Source organism: Aspergillus fijiensis (assembly GCF_003184825.1).
Source record: "Aspergillus fijiensis CBS 313.89 unplaced genomic scaffold BO72scaffold_1, whole genome shotgun sequence".
Taxonomy (NCBI): domain Eukaryota; kingdom Fungi; phylum Ascomycota; class Eurotiomycetes; order Eurotiales; family Aspergillaceae; genus Aspergillus; species Aspergillus fijiensis.
Window position 1 is genome coordinate 291,987 of NW_024468977.1, and position 17,163 is coordinate 309,149.

General features: G+C 52.8%; 6 protein-coding genes across 6 annotated transcripts; 5 read left to right on the forward strand and 1 right to left on the reverse strand.

Annotated features, from left to right (window-relative positions):
* Positions 1-814: 814 nt before the first annotated feature.
* BO72DRAFT_2679 (Zn(II)2Cys6 transcription factor) lies at positions 815-3,338 on the reverse strand. Its single transcript, XM_040940181.1, has 3 exons — positions 3,038-3,338; positions 2,760-2,960; positions 815-2,695 (listed from the first exon to the last, which is right to left on the reverse strand). The coding sequence occupies exons 1-3, from the start codon at positions 3,186-3,188 to the stop codon at positions 984-986; spliced, it is 2,064 nt and encodes a 687-aa protein (XP_040806610.1). The 5' UTR covers positions 3,189-3,338; the 3' UTR covers positions 815-983.
* A 4,186-nt stretch (positions 3,339-7,524) lies between these two features.
* Positions 7,525-8,896, forward strand: BO72DRAFT_366730 (M48 family metallopeptidase; the record flags this gene model as incomplete). The annotated part of the gene is made up of 6 exons (XM_040940803.1): positions 7,525-7,848; positions 7,907-8,148; positions 8,215-8,455; positions 8,522-8,546; positions 8,609-8,654; positions 8,734-8,896. The coding sequence occupies 6 exons, from the start codon at positions 7,525-7,527 to the stop codon at positions 8,894-8,896; spliced, it is 1,041 nt and encodes a 346-aa protein (XP_040806611.1).
* A 334-nt stretch (positions 8,897-9,230) lies between these two features.
* On the forward strand, positions 9,231-10,957 carry BO72DRAFT_2827 (FAD-dependent oxidoreductase). Its single transcript, XM_040940303.1, has one exon. It carries the CDS (start codon positions 9,629-9,631, stop codon positions 10,925-10,927), a length of 1,299 nt encoding a protein of 432 aa, XP_040806612.1. The 5' UTR covers positions 9,231-9,628; the 3' UTR covers positions 10,928-10,957.
* Positions 10,958-11,251: 294 nt separating this feature from the next.
* BO72DRAFT_418684 (chaperonin-containing T-complex subunit CCT8) lies at positions 11,252-13,358 on the forward strand. Its single transcript, XM_040942638.1, has 3 exons — positions 11,252-11,396; positions 11,534-11,904; positions 12,018-13,358. Exons 1-3 carry the CDS (start codon positions 11,338-11,340, stop codon positions 13,295-13,297), a joined length of 1,710 nt encoding a protein of 569 aa, XP_040806613.1. The 5' UTR covers positions 11,252-11,337; the 3' UTR covers positions 13,298-13,358.
* Positions 13,359-13,638: 280 nt separating this feature from the next.
* Positions 13,639-14,805, forward strand: BO72DRAFT_443444 (mitochondrial 54S ribosomal protein bL12m). The gene is made up of 2 exons (XM_040943571.1): positions 13,639-13,944; positions 14,110-14,805. Exons 1-2 carry the CDS (start codon positions 13,729-13,731, stop codon positions 14,428-14,430), a joined length of 537 nt encoding a protein of 178 aa, XP_040806614.1. The 5' UTR covers positions 13,639-13,728; the 3' UTR covers positions 14,431-14,805.
* Positions 14,806-15,108: 303 nt separating this feature from the next.
* Positions 15,109-17,156, forward strand: BO72DRAFT_443446 (uncharacterized protein). Its single transcript, XM_040943572.1, has 2 exons — positions 15,109-15,660; positions 15,789-17,156. Exons 1-2 carry the CDS (start codon positions 15,153-15,155, stop codon positions 16,856-16,858), a joined length of 1,578 nt encoding a protein of 525 aa, XP_040806615.1. The 5' UTR covers positions 15,109-15,152; the 3' UTR covers positions 16,859-17,156.
* Positions 17,157-17,163: the final 7 nt, after the last annotated feature.

Genomic DNA, 17,163 nt, shown 5'->3' on the forward strand with positions numbered 1-17,163 from the left:
ATATCGCCGTGGGTTGTATCGCTGATGTCATGGTTGGAACTGACTAAGCCAGCCGACCCCTTCACGGTCGAGATGCGATGCGATGCGTTCATTTTGCCACGGATGAAATCTGCTAGCTCCAATGAGAAGAGACTGGCTGGAGCACACTGTGCCTGGCAATGATCCATGACTGAAGAGCTCTTGTTCAAGTATGAAGGTGGTGCTTTTAGGAGCTCATTAGCTGTAGCTAAGGGTGTAGAATTACATATTCTAGAATTTTAATCAAATGCTATACCGGGCCCGAATGTCATACTTCGATATACAGCTAAAGCAATCCACAAAGTCCACATAATAATGGGAAGGCAACGATCAGGGATATATGATCAAGGGGAAAAGGTGAGAGAGCATGCAGTCAATAAATCATACCGAACGTAAGCGCAACAAATTGAAGATATGGGTTTCTGGGGTCTGTAGCGAAGAGATACAGTCCCTGGTGTAATCAATCATCATAAGCAAAGCCAAACACGTAAAAGCAACTCCAGTAACTCCTGGCCCGGGGTATGGGGGTATGACTGTCTGCGTCCTCGCAGTTATCGCCGCTCGTTCAATGCTGCCGCCAAGAAATGAAAATCGCTCGTCATTGTTGTCCGGCCCAGCGGTCAACATGATGGTGGTATATGTAAAAGTCAAATGACTGTATAAAACAAAGATCCGATGAATAGATCAAGGCAAACAATGTAATGTCTAGGGGGTATCTGGACTTTTTCCTGAAATGTGCAGATAGGTGATGAGGCGTAGAATGCCGATAGCCAGCTCGTGCATCCGGTTTTCCTCGAGCAATTAAGTGCTCGCTCTTCTCTCAGGTCCGTGGGCCAAGTTTATCGGATTCTTCGGGTCGGTAGTATTCTCAAGCCCGCTTGAGTAAAGATCCCTTCAAGGGTATAGAATAGAATGCAACGAGCCGCGATCCCGTCGCAGAAGAATGAAAACCCTAATTAGTAATTTTAGAGAAGCAGATAATCCCAGCCATTTTGCTGCATCACTTCCCGCCAGTGGATGAACGGTTTCTTCACTTCCTCTGTATCCCAGTGTGCAGGACTTTCCTTCGGGGACTCAGACTTTTCGCGCTTGATGGGGCTGCTGCCGTTCGCTGAAGACGAGGGGCTAGCATCCTGGCTCGGTAGAGGCTCGATAGGCTCGTCTGACACCCGCCACACTTCCTTTAGAACTCGGTACATGCGGCCAAAGCTGCCCAAGTCTGCGTGGTCACCAAGAGCCGCGGCGCGGTCGGCGAGAACGTTGCGGAAAGAGCTGTTCGGCGCGGAAAATGCCCCTGTGATAAGCAGAGGCCAGACCAGCGAACGATCGAATCCTTCTGGTCCAGATGGAATGTACTGAATAGCATTGGCAACCGCTGCTACCAGATTGACGTTACTTGGTTGGTGACGGTCAAATCCAGGAACCAGACTGCAGAGGTAGATCCTGGCTGCAAGTCGGAAAATCGCCGTGATGTTGTTGGTCAGGACCGTTGGGGAGAAAGCTCCATTAGGCAGGTACGGGCTCTCCAAGGGCTGGTTTGGCGATTCCGTGAATTCCAACTGCTGCCCCAGGGCGGAAACGTGAGAACAGACCGCCAGGTCATCGATCCTTCCCTCCCTTTTCAATGCCTCCAAGCAAGTAATCTCCGAAATCAAGTACATGACGCGATCATCGCAGCCCATGAGTTCACGTAGACCCAACGATGTTCCACTCAGGTGCTTGGAGCGATAAGTATGTGCGAACTCGGGCGTCTTTCCATGCATGGTAGAGCCTAGGATATCGATCCAAGAAGCCAATGTCATGGTGAATGGAGGCGGCATGTATGGGTTCCCGCAGGGAGGTACAGGCGACGATAGGCCCAGTCGGTTCACTAAGTTGGATGCGGCTTGAAAGTGATCGAACCATGGGATATCCGGGAGATAATCGTCCGCGGGACCCACGGAACAATGGAAGAAGATCATGGCAAGAGTTGCATCGAGAATCTCTTCGTGGTTAGTATCCTCTCCAAGAGCCAAGCAGAGCTGTGAAACTGCCTCGAAACGGTTGCGCATGATATCGTGGTCAATCTGCTCTCCAACAATACCTTCTGTCGTTTTCCTGTGGATAGCGGCCACACTCAAGCAGCAGTGAAGGTAGCACTTGTTAGTTTCCAAAGCCTGAAGAATCGCTTGAGCTCGCACATGTCCGCGTTGGTGAGCTTCCAGCACAGGAAAGATAATGCGTAGAACATTGTAGATAAAGTGATCGAGAAGCGGGCGGTCATGATCACTGACGGGTATGCTTGACTGCAGGATCGCGTATGTCTGTCCGATAGTTTGCTCGCAGAGTGCTGGATCAAGTCCCGGAAGCGTAGGAACTTGCGCGAAATACTCATCCTGGAACCAATCTTCTCCGGGGAAGGTGGGCAGGGGAGCGTTCAGCTGGGGAGGAGCAAATGTGCTGAATGTCGAGCTGCAAGAATCGTGGCGTAGTGGGATGTCGTTGATGAATGTCTGTCGCTCCGTCTTGACGTCGATTTCGTAAGGATGTGGCAGTCCATATATATTCTGAGTGAAGGCCGGAGTAGGCAGATGAGATGCGAAGATATCATACTGCTCGGGATACGCAGGTCGACTAAGCTCGTATTCTGGAGATGTTGGTGACGGAACGGCCATACTGCGGTTGCGGGCCGAGGGATCTATGACACACCAAGGCTGGTCAGATGGCTATACCTTGATGCGTTCCACAGGAACACTACCCACCAGTCAAAGCACCATTGCGCTCGTTCATCTTTGTTTGCTTGATCTTGTTCTTGATGCGCTCCTTTTGAATCCTCCTCTGCTCGGCATTGCCCCACCAAACAGGACGTTTGTATTCGCATTTGACACAGAGGTTGATACAGGCGCTACATGATGGGTGCTTCTCGTCACACTTCTTCCGGCGTAGGCGGCATGTGAAGCAACCTGAGTGAGAAGCACTGTTGTTAGCCAGACATTCGAGACACCTAGTACTCTGAAGGTACATGTCAGTGGCAACGTACCGGACCGTGAGCGTTTATGTAGCTTCATTGGAACCTTGTCCGTCGTTCTTGTCGATGTACCCTCACTACTAGAAGACGGCTGAGAAAGGTCTTCAGCTTTGATTGGAATCATTGTGGTAGGTGAGGACTTCTTCTTTGATGGAACGGGCATGGTTGATTTTGTATCGTGGCGCACGGTAGGGGACTCGAAAAGGACAGGACACAGGCGCGTGGCGAGTGATTGCTGGGATATGCGGGCTATTAAGGGCAAGACTGAACCAGCAGCCTTTGGTGTCTAAGTGGGGTATTAGAGAACGAAAGGCGCAGGCTGCAAAGGACGAGGCGGCTAAGAGATAATGCTGGGAGACAGTGGTCCACAATCAAAGTTGATATGATCGGTGGGCATGAAGGAAGCTTTAAAGATGAAAGTAGGAGGTCGATCTCGGATGAAGCAGGTCATGATGTTTCTATTTTAGACTCGATTCCGAGCAACCGACAGGGCCGTGAGCACTGAGCACTGAGCACACACACACATACACATGCACATATCGGGGAAATTGCGGTGGTGGGAGTAGAAGCCATAGATTGGGTGGGGAAGGAGGGAAAGGATGATCGTAGCCAGACCATGCACGGACAAGGAACCGGCCACCAGGCGCTCCAAGGCTAATTTTGGATCATTTTGCAAGATACTACACTTCTGGCCATTGACTTGGCGCCCATGGCCGCCCTCTGCACGACTGATTGGATCACGCACGCTGTCAATCTTGCCATGGAGGCAATCTGTTGAACGCTGCTTGTGCCAGGTTAATTTTATCCTGGTGTCGGATTCATGTCCTACGAACAGACACCCTCGTCCCACGTACCCTCTCAAACCGGTGAGACGAGTGTAACATGATCAGAGTATTCCTTTCGGGGAACCTCCTTCACTACAGAGCGATAATAGCATTTGGTGCTATGGAGAAGACTTTCTCACGGTTTTCGACTCGAGGAAAAAGCGTGGCGACCAACAAGCGGCACGCCGCACAATTCCGATTGCCCTCCATCGATACCCAGAAGACGCATTCGCGATGCGCCAATGGCAGGGTCATCTGCAGGCTGGATTAAGTGACCTGACGATGTCAACGTGAAAGGAGTGATATTTACCCGAATGGGAAAATGCATTGGTGAGAATCAAAGGATACCTACGTCTGTAGCCGTTGATAGCGCGGGGACATCCCAATGCCAACCAACTAATATTGAATTGCCCCCTCTTCTCTTCTCGCGAGAAAATTCCCACTAGAGACAGACCAGGAATGAGAGCCCTGCCTCGCGCACAAGGGTCTCGAGCACCTTGAACCAATCAGACTACAGATTGGTGGCCATGTCTGGTCGTCTCTTGTAGTACTCAGTACTCAGTACCTATCTGATAGGCCCGCGGCAGTTGGCAGAAGGGATGAATTTGGCAGGTTTGCGGGGAGAGGGGAGATTTGATCAATAATTCATCAAGAGGCTGCCATCGAGTTGAGCACCTACAGTAGTGGAAGCGCTACCTTTGGAGCTAATTTAGCGTGCTGAGCCAAGCTTCCTGAATTTGGGAGACAATTGGTTGACATCTTCCTGGGTCTTGACAGAGCGGGACAGCCGCAACCAACCGTGCGTGGGTGGATCGGGCCTTTGATGCCCCGTGCAACCAGAGGAAGACCAAGGGAAGTTGGCGCCAAGGTGTGATAAGATGGGCGCTAGCCTCTCAATCCCGACCAAGTCCCTGACAGGAGGGAGGGAGGAAAGGGAGCGCTGAGGGGGTGACGGGGTTCACGAGCTGCTGAGCTGGCTCTTCCTCCTCCTTAATTAGTATCAATTACCCGCCCGCACCGACTTCAATTGCCTAGATTATCTTTTGGTCTTCCGTAATTAGTATACTTCACAAAGCTTTCAGCAGATCTGATAGGCCCACACAGATGGTCTTATCCGCATTGACCGCTAAAGCCGTGCGTTCTCATGATCTGATCCTGAGGAAGATCGAGCCGTGAGAATTCCCAGGTGGGGAAAAAGATGACTGGGGGAAGCTAAAGGCATTTTTGACTTTAGCTGTTCTGCAACCAAGGTGTCCCAGTCACACCTCCTCTCTGGCACTCAATCACTTATCTGGATGGCTGTACCGGTTCCGAACCACCTTCTGGCGGATCGTTGCCCGTGACTCATGTACTTACTGCACCGTATATATGCCTGATTAATATTTTCAATTGTACTGTCTCAGCTAGTCTTGCTTATTGTTAATTGAGACAGATGTCTTGGGATCAATACCATTGATTCTGCAGTCGAAACAACGTTGGTTCTGGGCCTGACAAAGTCGGTGGCCATCACAATCCCGGAAGCGAGTCAGCATGTTGTGGGTGTCACGACGCTTCTGCCGTTTCTTGTCACATTCCTGCAGCTACGGCCTGCATTCCTCGCGAATCGAACAATTAGCGTCCCTTTCGCTTCCCTGTCAATAGACATTTCAGCGAATCAGAGGCGCCCAACATGAGGTCACTTCCTGCCACTCTGTTGTGTGCCCGTGACATGTACACATTCCTTCTGCACTCAATATCCCGCGGCACTGTTGCAACTCCATCCTTGGATATACTGTGGATGCTATCGATTCACGCGAAACTACTGCATAGTTTGTATCTTGCGCCCAACATCTGGGATCAAATTATTGCATCATCTCTCCTGACCAAATCAGCAGTAGTCCTGGAAATTATGCCAGGGATTTTGAACTCGGCCGAAATCAACCTGAGATTCCGTATCATTTCTTTTCTGTGCATAGCAACTCCGAATAAAGTCACTTGATGGGGTGACAAATACGCGAAAATGTAGCCGACGAATGATTTTGCCCAAGCTTATCCCCGGCATATTTCGAGGGCATTGGTCGGCAGTTATTCCTTGTATCTCCGAGCGAGGAAAATTGTGCCGTGATACATCACTCGTCTATACACCTTAGATCTCTGTCCATCAGGCGGGGTAGGACAGGTTCTTTTGCATAACATCTTCTTACCAGCATCTACCAAAATCTCCATCACTCAATGCACTCGTGCGGATTTTTGGATCAAATCTCAGGAACCCAGGCACATTGATCAAAATAGAAACATGTCCAACCTCAAGCGTTACGAGCTGTGGCTAGAATAAGTGTTAATTACTTGCAGTGCTTCTAACCGCCCGTGTTCTATAGAACCCTCTTTCCGGGCGCCTACAAGGTAAATTTGGCCATGCTTTGGTCGAAGATAGAGGATATTGGGACTACTTCCGTCTCATGAAGGATCTATTTTAGGGTCAAAGCCTGGCAATTACTTGCTCGATCCGACGCTACTCTATCAGCTTAGGATCTTAGTTGCATAATCCATTCTATTTTCTGGTTACTGCATCAGCCTTGTCCTTCACCATACTTTCCCCAGTGTATTGGCGCTCAGTTGTAGCCGCCGAACACACTCTTAGAGATTGATCATTCACAAGTACAGGGCCACGAGGGTCGTGCTTTGCATATGTTCGCACTCGCAGGTCGGCGCGTACACGAACCTTGCCATTGGATCCTTATGATTGGCATAATTAGCGATTCCAGTGTGTGGGGACTTAGGGGCCTATCTGACTCCCGGGGGCTTATTCAATGTCGCTGAGGATAGCCTGATGATTCTTTCTTGGTCATCGATGTTAATTTGGGAATCCTAGATGAAAGTGCCTGGTTTCATCGTCATCCAGAACAGAGGATTGGACTGGCTATAATCTTCTTTCGGCGTCGGCCTTGATGCCGCTAAGATGCATGTGGCAGATGTACGATATGCGGTCGGTTATTTCATTCTGCCTTGTGAAAAAGGAATCGCTCGTTCTGTACTTGATGTGAGTGCCTGAATCCCAGTATAGAAAGGATGTCAAAAAGTGGAATGGTATCCAGCTGGCGGCACTACGCAGGATGTAGTGTACGGGGAACTCAAGTTTGTAACTCATTTACTACAGACCCAGTATGAGATAAGTTTACCTCAAAGCTTGGCCAGATTATGATCTATTAATGCTTCCCCGATGAACACTTCGTTGAGTGCTGGATCCCTTGCGCAGCTCCCCACGTCTATTGCGAGATCGTGCAAAACTAAACATTTATGTATTGGTTCAGCGGTGACATGCTTTTCGGCATTCAATTCAACCTACGCCCTACCTTGTATACCCTTAAACCAAAAAGATTTCATACAAAGTTAGTATAGACCACTTCAAGCTGTAGCCTGGTGTAGAATCTTTAAAATTGTGGCTTGTTGAGGCTGCCGGACACTTTCAATACAGTAGGAACTGTACAACACAGCCGCAATCTCATTGGACAGGGCCGGGCTTCTCCGCCAACGGTCGAGATCCGATCCGCTCAGACTCAGTTCAACCTCCGCATTCCACCTTAAGATTGAATCATCTCACAATTCATCCAGGTCGATCTTCTCTCACCGTCAGCGTGTGACTAAGCTACGTGATACATAAGTCTGAACAGCATGTTGCATCAAACAATAGGGCGGATGCTGTCTCGCGTAGTTCCCCAGACAAAGCAGACTTCTTATATCGCAGTGCAAAGCCGTATTGCCTCGACCAGGACATTCGCAAGCCATGCATCACCCTTCCGATCTGTCTCTCGACCTTTACATCAGCCACAGAGCCGTACGTTCTCAAGCTGCGGCCGTAGATGCAGCAATGGGAACTACAACCGATTCAGCAACTCCGGCCGGGGCCCACGGGCGCCGCCGTTGATGTATCACCTGTTGTCGCGGGCGCGAACCGAACATTTCGTTATAATAGGCCTTGGCGCATCGGCGTTCTACTACTATAATACTGAGGTAGTGGAGGTGAGTCCGGTTCTACCTGTTCAGCCTCGAACACCAGGCACTGACAGCTGTTTCTCAGATGACTGGCCGCCGGCGGCTCAACTTCATATCCGTGCAACACGAGCTAGAGCTCGGAGAACAAGCATATCGAGAGATCCTCGCGGAGCATAGAGATCGCATACTGCCAGACTCTCACCCCGATGCCAAGGTAGTACACCGTGTACTCGAGCGACTCATCCCTCAGGCACGCGTAGAGGGCGCCCAGTGGAGAGCACACGTCATCAAAGCGGACAATGTCAGAAATGCCTTTGTTCTTCCCGGGTAGGATTTCTAGCATATAGCCTCATCCAGTGAAGAAATACGATCTCTCTAACCGGTTTGCGATAGTGGGAAAGTCTTCGTCTTCACCGGCATCTTGCCTTTCTGCAAAGATGAGGATGGTCTGGCTGCGGTCCTCGGGCACGAGATCGCGCATGTGGTTGCTCACCATAGCGCGGAGGGTATGACTCGGAATTATCTTCTGAAGTCTATTGTCACGGTTGCCTCGTTTCTCTTCGATATCTCAGCCATGATTCCGGCTTATTTGTCGCATTATCTGATTAACTTGCCCAATTCTCGGGTACAGGAGGTAACCTTCCCGTCTAGACCGGAGATGAATGAAACCGAAGACGAGACTGACCACCGTCTATTGTAGGCCGAAGCGGACGACATGGGGTTGAGTACGGAACCTGAGCGCTCTCGCCTCCTCTCAATCTAATGGCTGACTAACCTTACTTGCTAGTCATGATGGCTCGAGCCTGTTACAACCCGGAGGCTGCTATTGCCTTGTAAGTCACTTGCTGGCCAGATGCATTCTAGGCCGTTTGCTTCTTTTGTGGCAACACATGATTACTGACTTTGTCTCAGCTGGCAGCGCCTGGTGAACAACAAAGAAGAACATGAGATTCATCAATTCTTGTCGACGCACCCTTCGGTAGGTCTCCTGATCAGCGGCCGAGACACATCTTCTATTGAGGCATATCCTAATTCATTGGCCACAGAACGAAAGTCGTATCCATGCTCTCAGTGAAAAGTACGTAAGCTCCTCGACTCAGCCATTGCAGCTCACTGCAACTAACCCGCTCTAGACTCAACACAGCACAGGCTATCTATCTGGATGGTGGCTGCAAGATGGCGAATGAATACAGTATGTCGCTTTCCATCCTTGCCTGGTTCTGTATACTTTGGCTGACAATCCTTTCAGTGCCCGACTTTAGGAGAGCCTTCGCTAATCACAGGGAGTTCTGAAGCACATGATTCCGATTATCTCTTGGTACTTGTACATAAAATAGTCTATGTAAATCCCCAATCCTGTATCAACACAACCCCACATAATTCGTTCTAGCCCGCACTAGGTAGTGAACCCGTACGCCAACTATATCAATCATCTCCGAATGTTCTACTCTTTTCTGGCACAAGGTCTTTCCAATAGTCCTGTTATTTATTATTACTGCCTTCGAATAGACAGCCCCAGCACATCACCAGCGGATTGCTGACTACCACTCGGCAAAAAGCCACACAAACTCGAGCAAGATTCCCTTCGGGCCCGAAGCTTCGGGAGGCCCGAGTTGAGCGGTATCTCGGGCCCGAACATGTCCATAGTATCTACATAGTACTTATTCCCCAACGCCCGAGCATTTAATATATATACCATGAAAGCCCAGCATCAGCAGATTATTCCGGGACCAATCCAAGCATCTCGGTCACAATATCTACCTTAAATGACCTCTAGTCCATCAATAACGACGAACAAAACCAACCCATGTCGAAACCCATCCTCATCGTCGGCGCGGGCCTTGGGGGCCTCGCCCTCGCGCAAGGCCTCAAGAAGAACAACATCCCCGTCCAGATCTACGAGCGAGACGCCAAGCAAGATTTCCGCGCCCAGGGCTACCGGCTGCGCATCGGGACCGAGGGCATCTTTGCCCTCCGGGCCACGCTGACCCCGGAATTGTTCGGCCTGTTCGAGGCAACCTGCGCGGAGAACGGGCTGCTATCCGGCGGTGCCAGGCTTGATGCTTTGTCCGGGAGGGCTTTGATCCAGCAAGTAGGCGGCGGCGGCGGCGGCGGCGGCGGTGGTGGTGGTGCTGGAGGAGGCCCTCCCATCCAAGCCCACGGCTCTCTGAAGCCGTACACCGTTGACCGCGGGGTACTGCGCGAGGTGCTCATGACCGATCTGGATGACGAAATACACTTTGGGAAGCGGTTTACGCACTACGATGTCCGCCAAGGGAAGAATGGGGAGGAGAGTAGCGAGAGCACTGGAGTGATCGCGTTCTTCGACGACGGGACCTCGGAAGAAGGCGCCTTGCTCGTCGGCGCGGACGGACTACGATCGCAAGTGCGCAAGCAGCTCCTGTCGCCGTCCTACCCGTTCTTGGACACGGGGATGCGGATCGTGTACGGCAAGACCTACATCACGCCCGAGTTTGAACAGCGCTTTGCGCGAGAGGCCATGGGGGGAATGTCCCTGGTCACCGAGAGGGAGACGGAGGCGCCGAAGACGCTGCTGCTGGAAGCCATTCGGTTCCCGCAGGCGGATACGCCAGTGCGCGGGATCCAATTGCCGAGGGATTATGTGTACTGGGTCTTACTGGCGCATAAAAATGATATCCCGTTGGGAGATGAGGAGGCGTTGAGGTTGGACGGGGACGGGTCGGCGAGGTTGTCATTGGAGCTTACGGCGGAATGGGATGCGTCTGTGAGGGTCTTGTTCGAGGAACAGGATCGGAACCAAACATCCACGTTGAGGATCTGTTCTGTGAGGCCGGATGTCCCGGCCTGGGAGGCACATGCGACGGTGACGCTTCTCGGAGATGCGATCCATGCCATGCCTCCAACTGGCGGCATGGGCGTGAACACTGCACTGCGCGACGCGGAGGATATGGTGCGGAGGATTGTTGAAGTGAATGGGTCAAGTGGTGTGGATGTGGATCTGGTCGCAGGGTATGAGGAGAGTTTAAGGAAATTTGCGAGGGAAGCAGTCAGACTCAGTTGGGAAGGAGGACGAAGAGGATTCGACTTGAGACCAGCTGAGACATGTGAGGAAATAGTTTTGTGAGATAGTTGTTTTCTGAAGGGGACGAGGGAAGGTGTTGGCTGTGGGTTGGTGGCAGGTTGGCTATGCATGTATTGATCTCTCCTCACATACACAGCGCATATTCCAGCAATATTCTCTGGCTCCTCGTTGGCAAGAGACTATGCAGTAGTTGCAGTAGTTGCCCATGGCAAGTAATATAGAAAGTGATGCAAGAATTGGAAGATCAATGCTCCGTCGTGGAAGAGGAAAGTTGTAAATGGATAAGCATGCCGAGCCCCTCCGCGTGCAAACCAAACAAACAGCCGCCGCCAGACCGTCTCCAAGCTCCGTCGAAAATTCCCAGAACAGCTACAGGCCAGTGTTGAGGAAGTGTCCCCTTACTCTCTCTATTTGGATATTTCCCCAAACTCCAGAGGAAGTAACCCTTCATCATGTCACTGTCTCTTCCCGGACCCTCCCAGGCGGGTCTTTTCAAGCCTGGGTACCAGAGGTAAGCGAAAGCCCACTCGTGGAATGTCCCCGCCCCTCAAGCCATCAATACCGCCAGGTTCAGCAGGCCAGTAAACTTATATGATATGGATTGGGGTTATGATCATAGAACAGCGGCTGACACTTCATTCTCTATAGCCACGATGCCGAAGATGGTGCCGTCATTCGCAACATCGAAGCCTGCCAGGCTATTGCTCAGACTGTCTTGACGTCGTTGGGCCCTTACGGTCGCAACAAGATTGTCATCAACCATTTGCAGAAAATGATCCTTACTTCGGATGCGGCTACCATTCTCCGTGAACTGGAGGTTGTGCACCCCGCTGCTAAGCTGCTGGTGATGGCCAGTCAACAGCAGGATCAGGAGATGGGAGATGGTACCAACTTGGTCATTGTTCTCGCCGGAGAGTTGTTGAAGAAGGCCGAGGAGTTGCTGCGCATGGGCTTGAAGACGAGTGATATTGTTCAGGGCTACGAGAAGGCACAAAACTTTGCGCTCAAGACGCTAGAAGGTGGGTTGATTCTTCCGGCCAGGAGCGCTCGGCGGCCTCAGGGGCTGCCATGAAACAACAAACCAGGCAGACAACGAGTGACTCAACAATCACTGACGCTTACTTGACAATAGATCTCGAGGTCGATCGCCTTCAAGAACTCCGCTCTCAGACCGAGCTTACCAAGGCTCTCCGCACAGTCGTCGCCAGCAAGCAGTCCGGAACCGAAGATCTTCTGGCCTCTCTGGTTGCAGAGGCTGTCCTTGCTGTCCTCCCCAAGAACCCCGCCAACTTCAATGTCGACAACGTTCGTGTCGTCAAGATCATGGGAGGTGGCTTGGAGCAGTCTCGTGTGGTCAAGGGTATGGTTCTTGGCAGAGAGCCTGATGGTGTGATCAAGAAGGCTACCAAGGCCAAGGTTGGAGTCTTCAGCTGCCCCATCGACATCTCTCAGACCGAAACCAAGGGTACCGTGCTGTTGAAAAATGCGCAGGAAATGCTGGACTTCACAAAGGGTGAGGAGGAGCGTTTGGAGGCGGCTATCAAGGAACTTTACGATTCTGGTCTGCGTGTGGTCGTCTGCGGTTCCACCGTTGGTGACCTGGCCATGCACTTCCTTAACCGCTTCAACATCCTTGTGATCAAGATCCTCTCGAAGTTCGAGCTGCGCAGACTGTGCCGTGTGGTCGGCGCCACCCCTCTCGCTCGCCTGGGCGCCCCGATGCCCGACGAGATGGGTAGCATCGATGTTGTCGAGACTACCGAGATCGGCGGTGACCGGGTGACCGTCTTCCGTCAAGAAGATGCCAACGCTGTCACTCGTACATCCACCATTGTCCTGCGTGGCGCTACCCAAAACCATCTCGATGACGTTGAGCGTGCGATCGACGATGGTGTCAACGCAGTCAAAGCTATCACCAAGGATCCCCGCCTGGTTCCTGGTGCCGGTGCCACCGAGACTCAACTTGTGGAGAGAATCTCCGCCTTCGCGGATAAGACTCCTGGCTTGCCCCAGCACGCTATTCGCAAGTACGCCGAAGCGTTCGAGGTGGTTCCTCGCACCCTGGCCGAGTCGGCTGGTCTGGACGCTACTGAGGTTCTGTCTCGTCTCTACACCGCACACCACCGGTCTGCCAACAATGATGAGTCGGAGGAATCGTCTGCAGAGGAGGGCAGCTCCGAGAAGGAGGAGCCTTACTGGACCACGGGTGTAGATTTGGAGATTAGCTCTTCAGCTGGAACCCTTGACGCCGTGGAGGAGGGCATCCTGGACCTGCTAGCATCCAAGAGCTGGGCCATTCGTCTCGCGAGCGAGGCTGCCCGCACGGTGCTCAGCGTTGACCAGATCATTGTTGCTCGACAGGCCGGTGGTCCTAAGCCACCGGGCCCCAACCCCAACTGGGATGAGGATTAAATGTAATATTTAGGAGAATATGATATCCATTGGAGGCTCAAAAGCATGGAATGTGATAGACACGACAATCATGAATTGCCCATTGACCTATCCATGGGCATCTGTATATTTCGCAGGCTCTAGTAACAGTAGTGGTAGATGATTATTCTCATCCGTACATCCTGGAATACTTCGTCTACTGCTGCTGATCTTTTCTATAATATACCTGACCGTTCCTGATATACATAGTGAGTACTCGATTCTCTGTTGACAGAACGCCGACTAGCGGGTGCCGGTATCACGTGACGCGACTGGATTTTCCGGACCGAGACTCGACTTTCTTTTCCCGCAAAGGCACTTTTCGAGCATTCGATCACTTCGAGCAGCTTGAATCCCCTTGGCCTAGCCACCTTCTGTCGCCCCCATCCAGATCGCCTCCTTTTACGCCCAGCATGTCCATGTCTACCCAGTTCGCAGCTCGCTGCTGCAGACAGGTTGTCCGCCCTACCGCTTCCCTGCGCGTTTCCTCCGCTTCATACCTGTCCAGCAGCCGGAGATGGCAATCCTCGGAGTCTGCTGCTCCTGCCAACCCCAAGATCACCCAGATTGTCGATCAGATCAGCCAATTGAACCTGTTGGAGACTGCCGACTTGGTCGCTAGCTTGAAGGTGCGTTTCTTGCTTCTCCTCTGGCCCTGTCGCAACAGCTTCCGCCCAGGACTTGTTGATACAGGGTTCCTATCAATCGAATTGTCTCGGCCCCAATTGCTCATGTGATGTGATCGCTTGAAACTCACTGAGATCGTTGCTGACGAGGACCTTGTCACCTTATAGTCCCGCCTCAACATCCCCGACCTTCCCGTCGGTGGCTTCGCCATGGCCGCTGCCCCCGCCGCTCCCGCTGCCGCCGAGGAGGAGGAGGCTCCTGTCCAGCAGGAGAAGACTCTGTTCAACCTGAAGCTTGAGTCCATCGACGCCGCCTCCAAGGCCAAGGTCATCAAGGAGATCAAGAACATGCTCGGTCTGTCCCTGGTCGACAGCAAGAAGTTCGTCGAGTCGGCGCCCAAGACCCTGAAGGAGTCCGTCCCCAAGGAGGAGGCCGAGAAGATCATCGAGACCCTCAAGGCCGTCGGTGCCAAGGTCACCATGGACTAAGAGCGGATTGTCGTCTGACGGGTCCGTGGGGGGACTTTCCTTTGTAATGCTACCCGGTCCATCTGGGTTCGCTCTGTGGCTGGCTATCATTTTCTGGGATGATGGGACAGAAGACGAAAGAACCTGGATGGCCTGGAACGTTGTGATTGGGCTGCATCATCGAGCTGGAGTTTTTATCTCGCACCACCCTTTTCTTTTTATTGTATTGTGTTCTGTTATATCACCCTTTTCTTTATTATCTTTTTTCTCCGGTCCCTATATCTCTTGAGATTCTATTTTCTTTCTGATATAAACGGAAAGCGGGAAAAAGGCGGCGAATGTACATTATCATCTGTATCGAATGGACAATGTGGAAACAAGAGGAAAGAAACTTGTTGTGGTCTCTCTGTCATCCGAGTTTTGACAGCAAATCATCATGGGCTCGTACGTAGTATTTTTAATGAGACGAGTAGCTGTCAAGTCTGTTTTAGATGAAAGAGTACGACGGTGGAAATGCGTGACAGACGTCGGTCATCCTTGGAGACATCTGCGCGAGGTGCTGATCAGTCCATTGTATTCTGGCGCCATTGTTATTGTTTTCTTTTCTGGCGCGGATGTCGAAAAGTGGACGGGAATGCGGAAAGCCCGAACTCCATCCAGATTTCTTCCTCCCCTTCTCCGCCTTTGCATCAACCCACCCTTCCTGAAGCTCACTTCTTGTACGCCCCTCCTATCGATTCGCCATGTCCCTCCCTGGGTCCTCACGCAGCATCAGACGACAATGCCAATTACGTCTGCATTCGGGCATAAGCCCCTTCCCGAGCTTGCACTATAGCTCCAACCTGCACCCCCGCCTTGCCCAAGATCACTTCCACCTCCAGCATAATCATCTCGCACCTCGACCTCCGCTCAGTTCCTGCTTCCACACCACTTCATCCTACAATGCCTTGTATCGAACTCCTCGGAAGTCCCCTGCGCTCCGACGCGCCGCCAACATGAGGGATGCCCGCGTGTCTTCTCCTCCCCGCCCTGCAGGAATCGGCCCGGAGTCTCACATCACCGGCGACCTCACCGTTCACAAAAAGTGGCTCGCAACAGGAGGCATGGACAACTGGGCGGATGCCGTCCTTAACAGAGACCTCAAAACAGATATCACGTGGCCAATCTTCGAAGCCACCGGCCTACACTTGCTAGAGTGTGCTCATGGCGGCCCTCCCACCCTGGCCGCAATTGAAAATAACCCGCGCAACTGTACGTGACATTTTTCTCTCTAACCCTCGCTTTCAGGCGTGACGAATCCCGGAGGGGGGGGGGGGTCACCCGTTGCCCCTAAGAAGGTCGAACACTAACCATGTTTCCTCAAACTGGGGAACCATTAGTGACGCCCTTGGAAGTGTTCAAAATCGGCAAGCTCATCCTCCCGCTCCACCAACCCTTCCAGCACTGGGTCTCCTCGGCCAGCGCCCTAGCCAAAGTCCGGCCCGCGATCTACATCCAAGCAGCCAACTACCTGAAGGAGATGCGCGCACACAACAAGAGCCAGTCCGCGCCACCGCCGCCGCCGCGCGACGTGCCGATCCTGCAAGCCGTCGAAGCCCTGGCGACGGGCCCCTTTCCCGACCCGCGCGCCATGCACCTCCACGCGCGGGTCCTCTGCCACCGACAACAGTACCGCGAGGCGATGGCCCTCCTGGACGAGATCCTCGAGCTGATCTACCCAGCCAAGAAGCTCGAACCGGGCTTCGAGACGGGGCTGTACTTCCCGCCCATCGACTCCTTCTGGGACACCTACATGTGGGTCCAGGGCCTCATGCTGGACCACAAGTACCGGACCAAACACACCCCCGAGGAGATCTACCGCCGGGCCGCCGAGGAGTTCCAACAGCCGGAGTACCTGGTGCGGTACGCGGGCCACCTGCGCGAGCAAGGCCGGTGGGACCAGTACGAGAAGTACATGCACATGGCGGTCATGGCGGGCCACCGCCGGGCCACCCGCCGGCTGGCGTGCTACTACTACCTCATCGCGCAGGGGCGGTACCCGCGGCGCGGGCAATCCGCCGCCGCTGCCGACTTCCGCCCGGTCGACCCCGCGCAGGAGGGCCAGGGCTTGCTGCAGGAGAGGCACCGCCCGTGGTGGCAGCGGCTCCGCGACGAGATCTGGGCCGAAGCCCGCCGGCCGTCGCTGACGCACTACCGCGCCATGGCCCGGGAGCTGTTCGAGCTGGCGGCCGCGTATGGGAGCCCCGAGTCCGTCGTCGTCGCCGCCGTCATGGCCCGCGAGGAGGGCCGCCTGGCCGAGGGCGAGCAGATGATTCACACTATGCTTCGCGCCCCCCAATTCCAGGGTCCCGAGTGGGCGCAGGTCAAGGTGGACGTGCAAAGCCTTCTGGAGAAATGGGGGGATCTGCAGTTCAAGTTCAAGATCCCGGAAGAGTACTTCGTCCTCTAGGTCAGAAAAAAGACAAGGAATTCAACAAAATGAGAGTTGGGTTGCCCTCTTCTGCGGGGTGGTTTTGTGACTCTGTATCGGACTCGGTGAAGTGAGGTGTGGGCGGCTTTGTTGAAAGCTCGATTTCTTCTCTGTGCACTCTTAATAATGACTGTGATACCCAAGTATAGACTAAGAACGTTGTTCCAATACAAGAGAGATCCCGGAGCAGTGGGGAGGGAGGCGCAGTAGATGGTGCGATTGCGACTGACGCGCTTAGGTGGAATATTCATGGGTACCAGGATCGGAAAGTATGACAAAAGCCC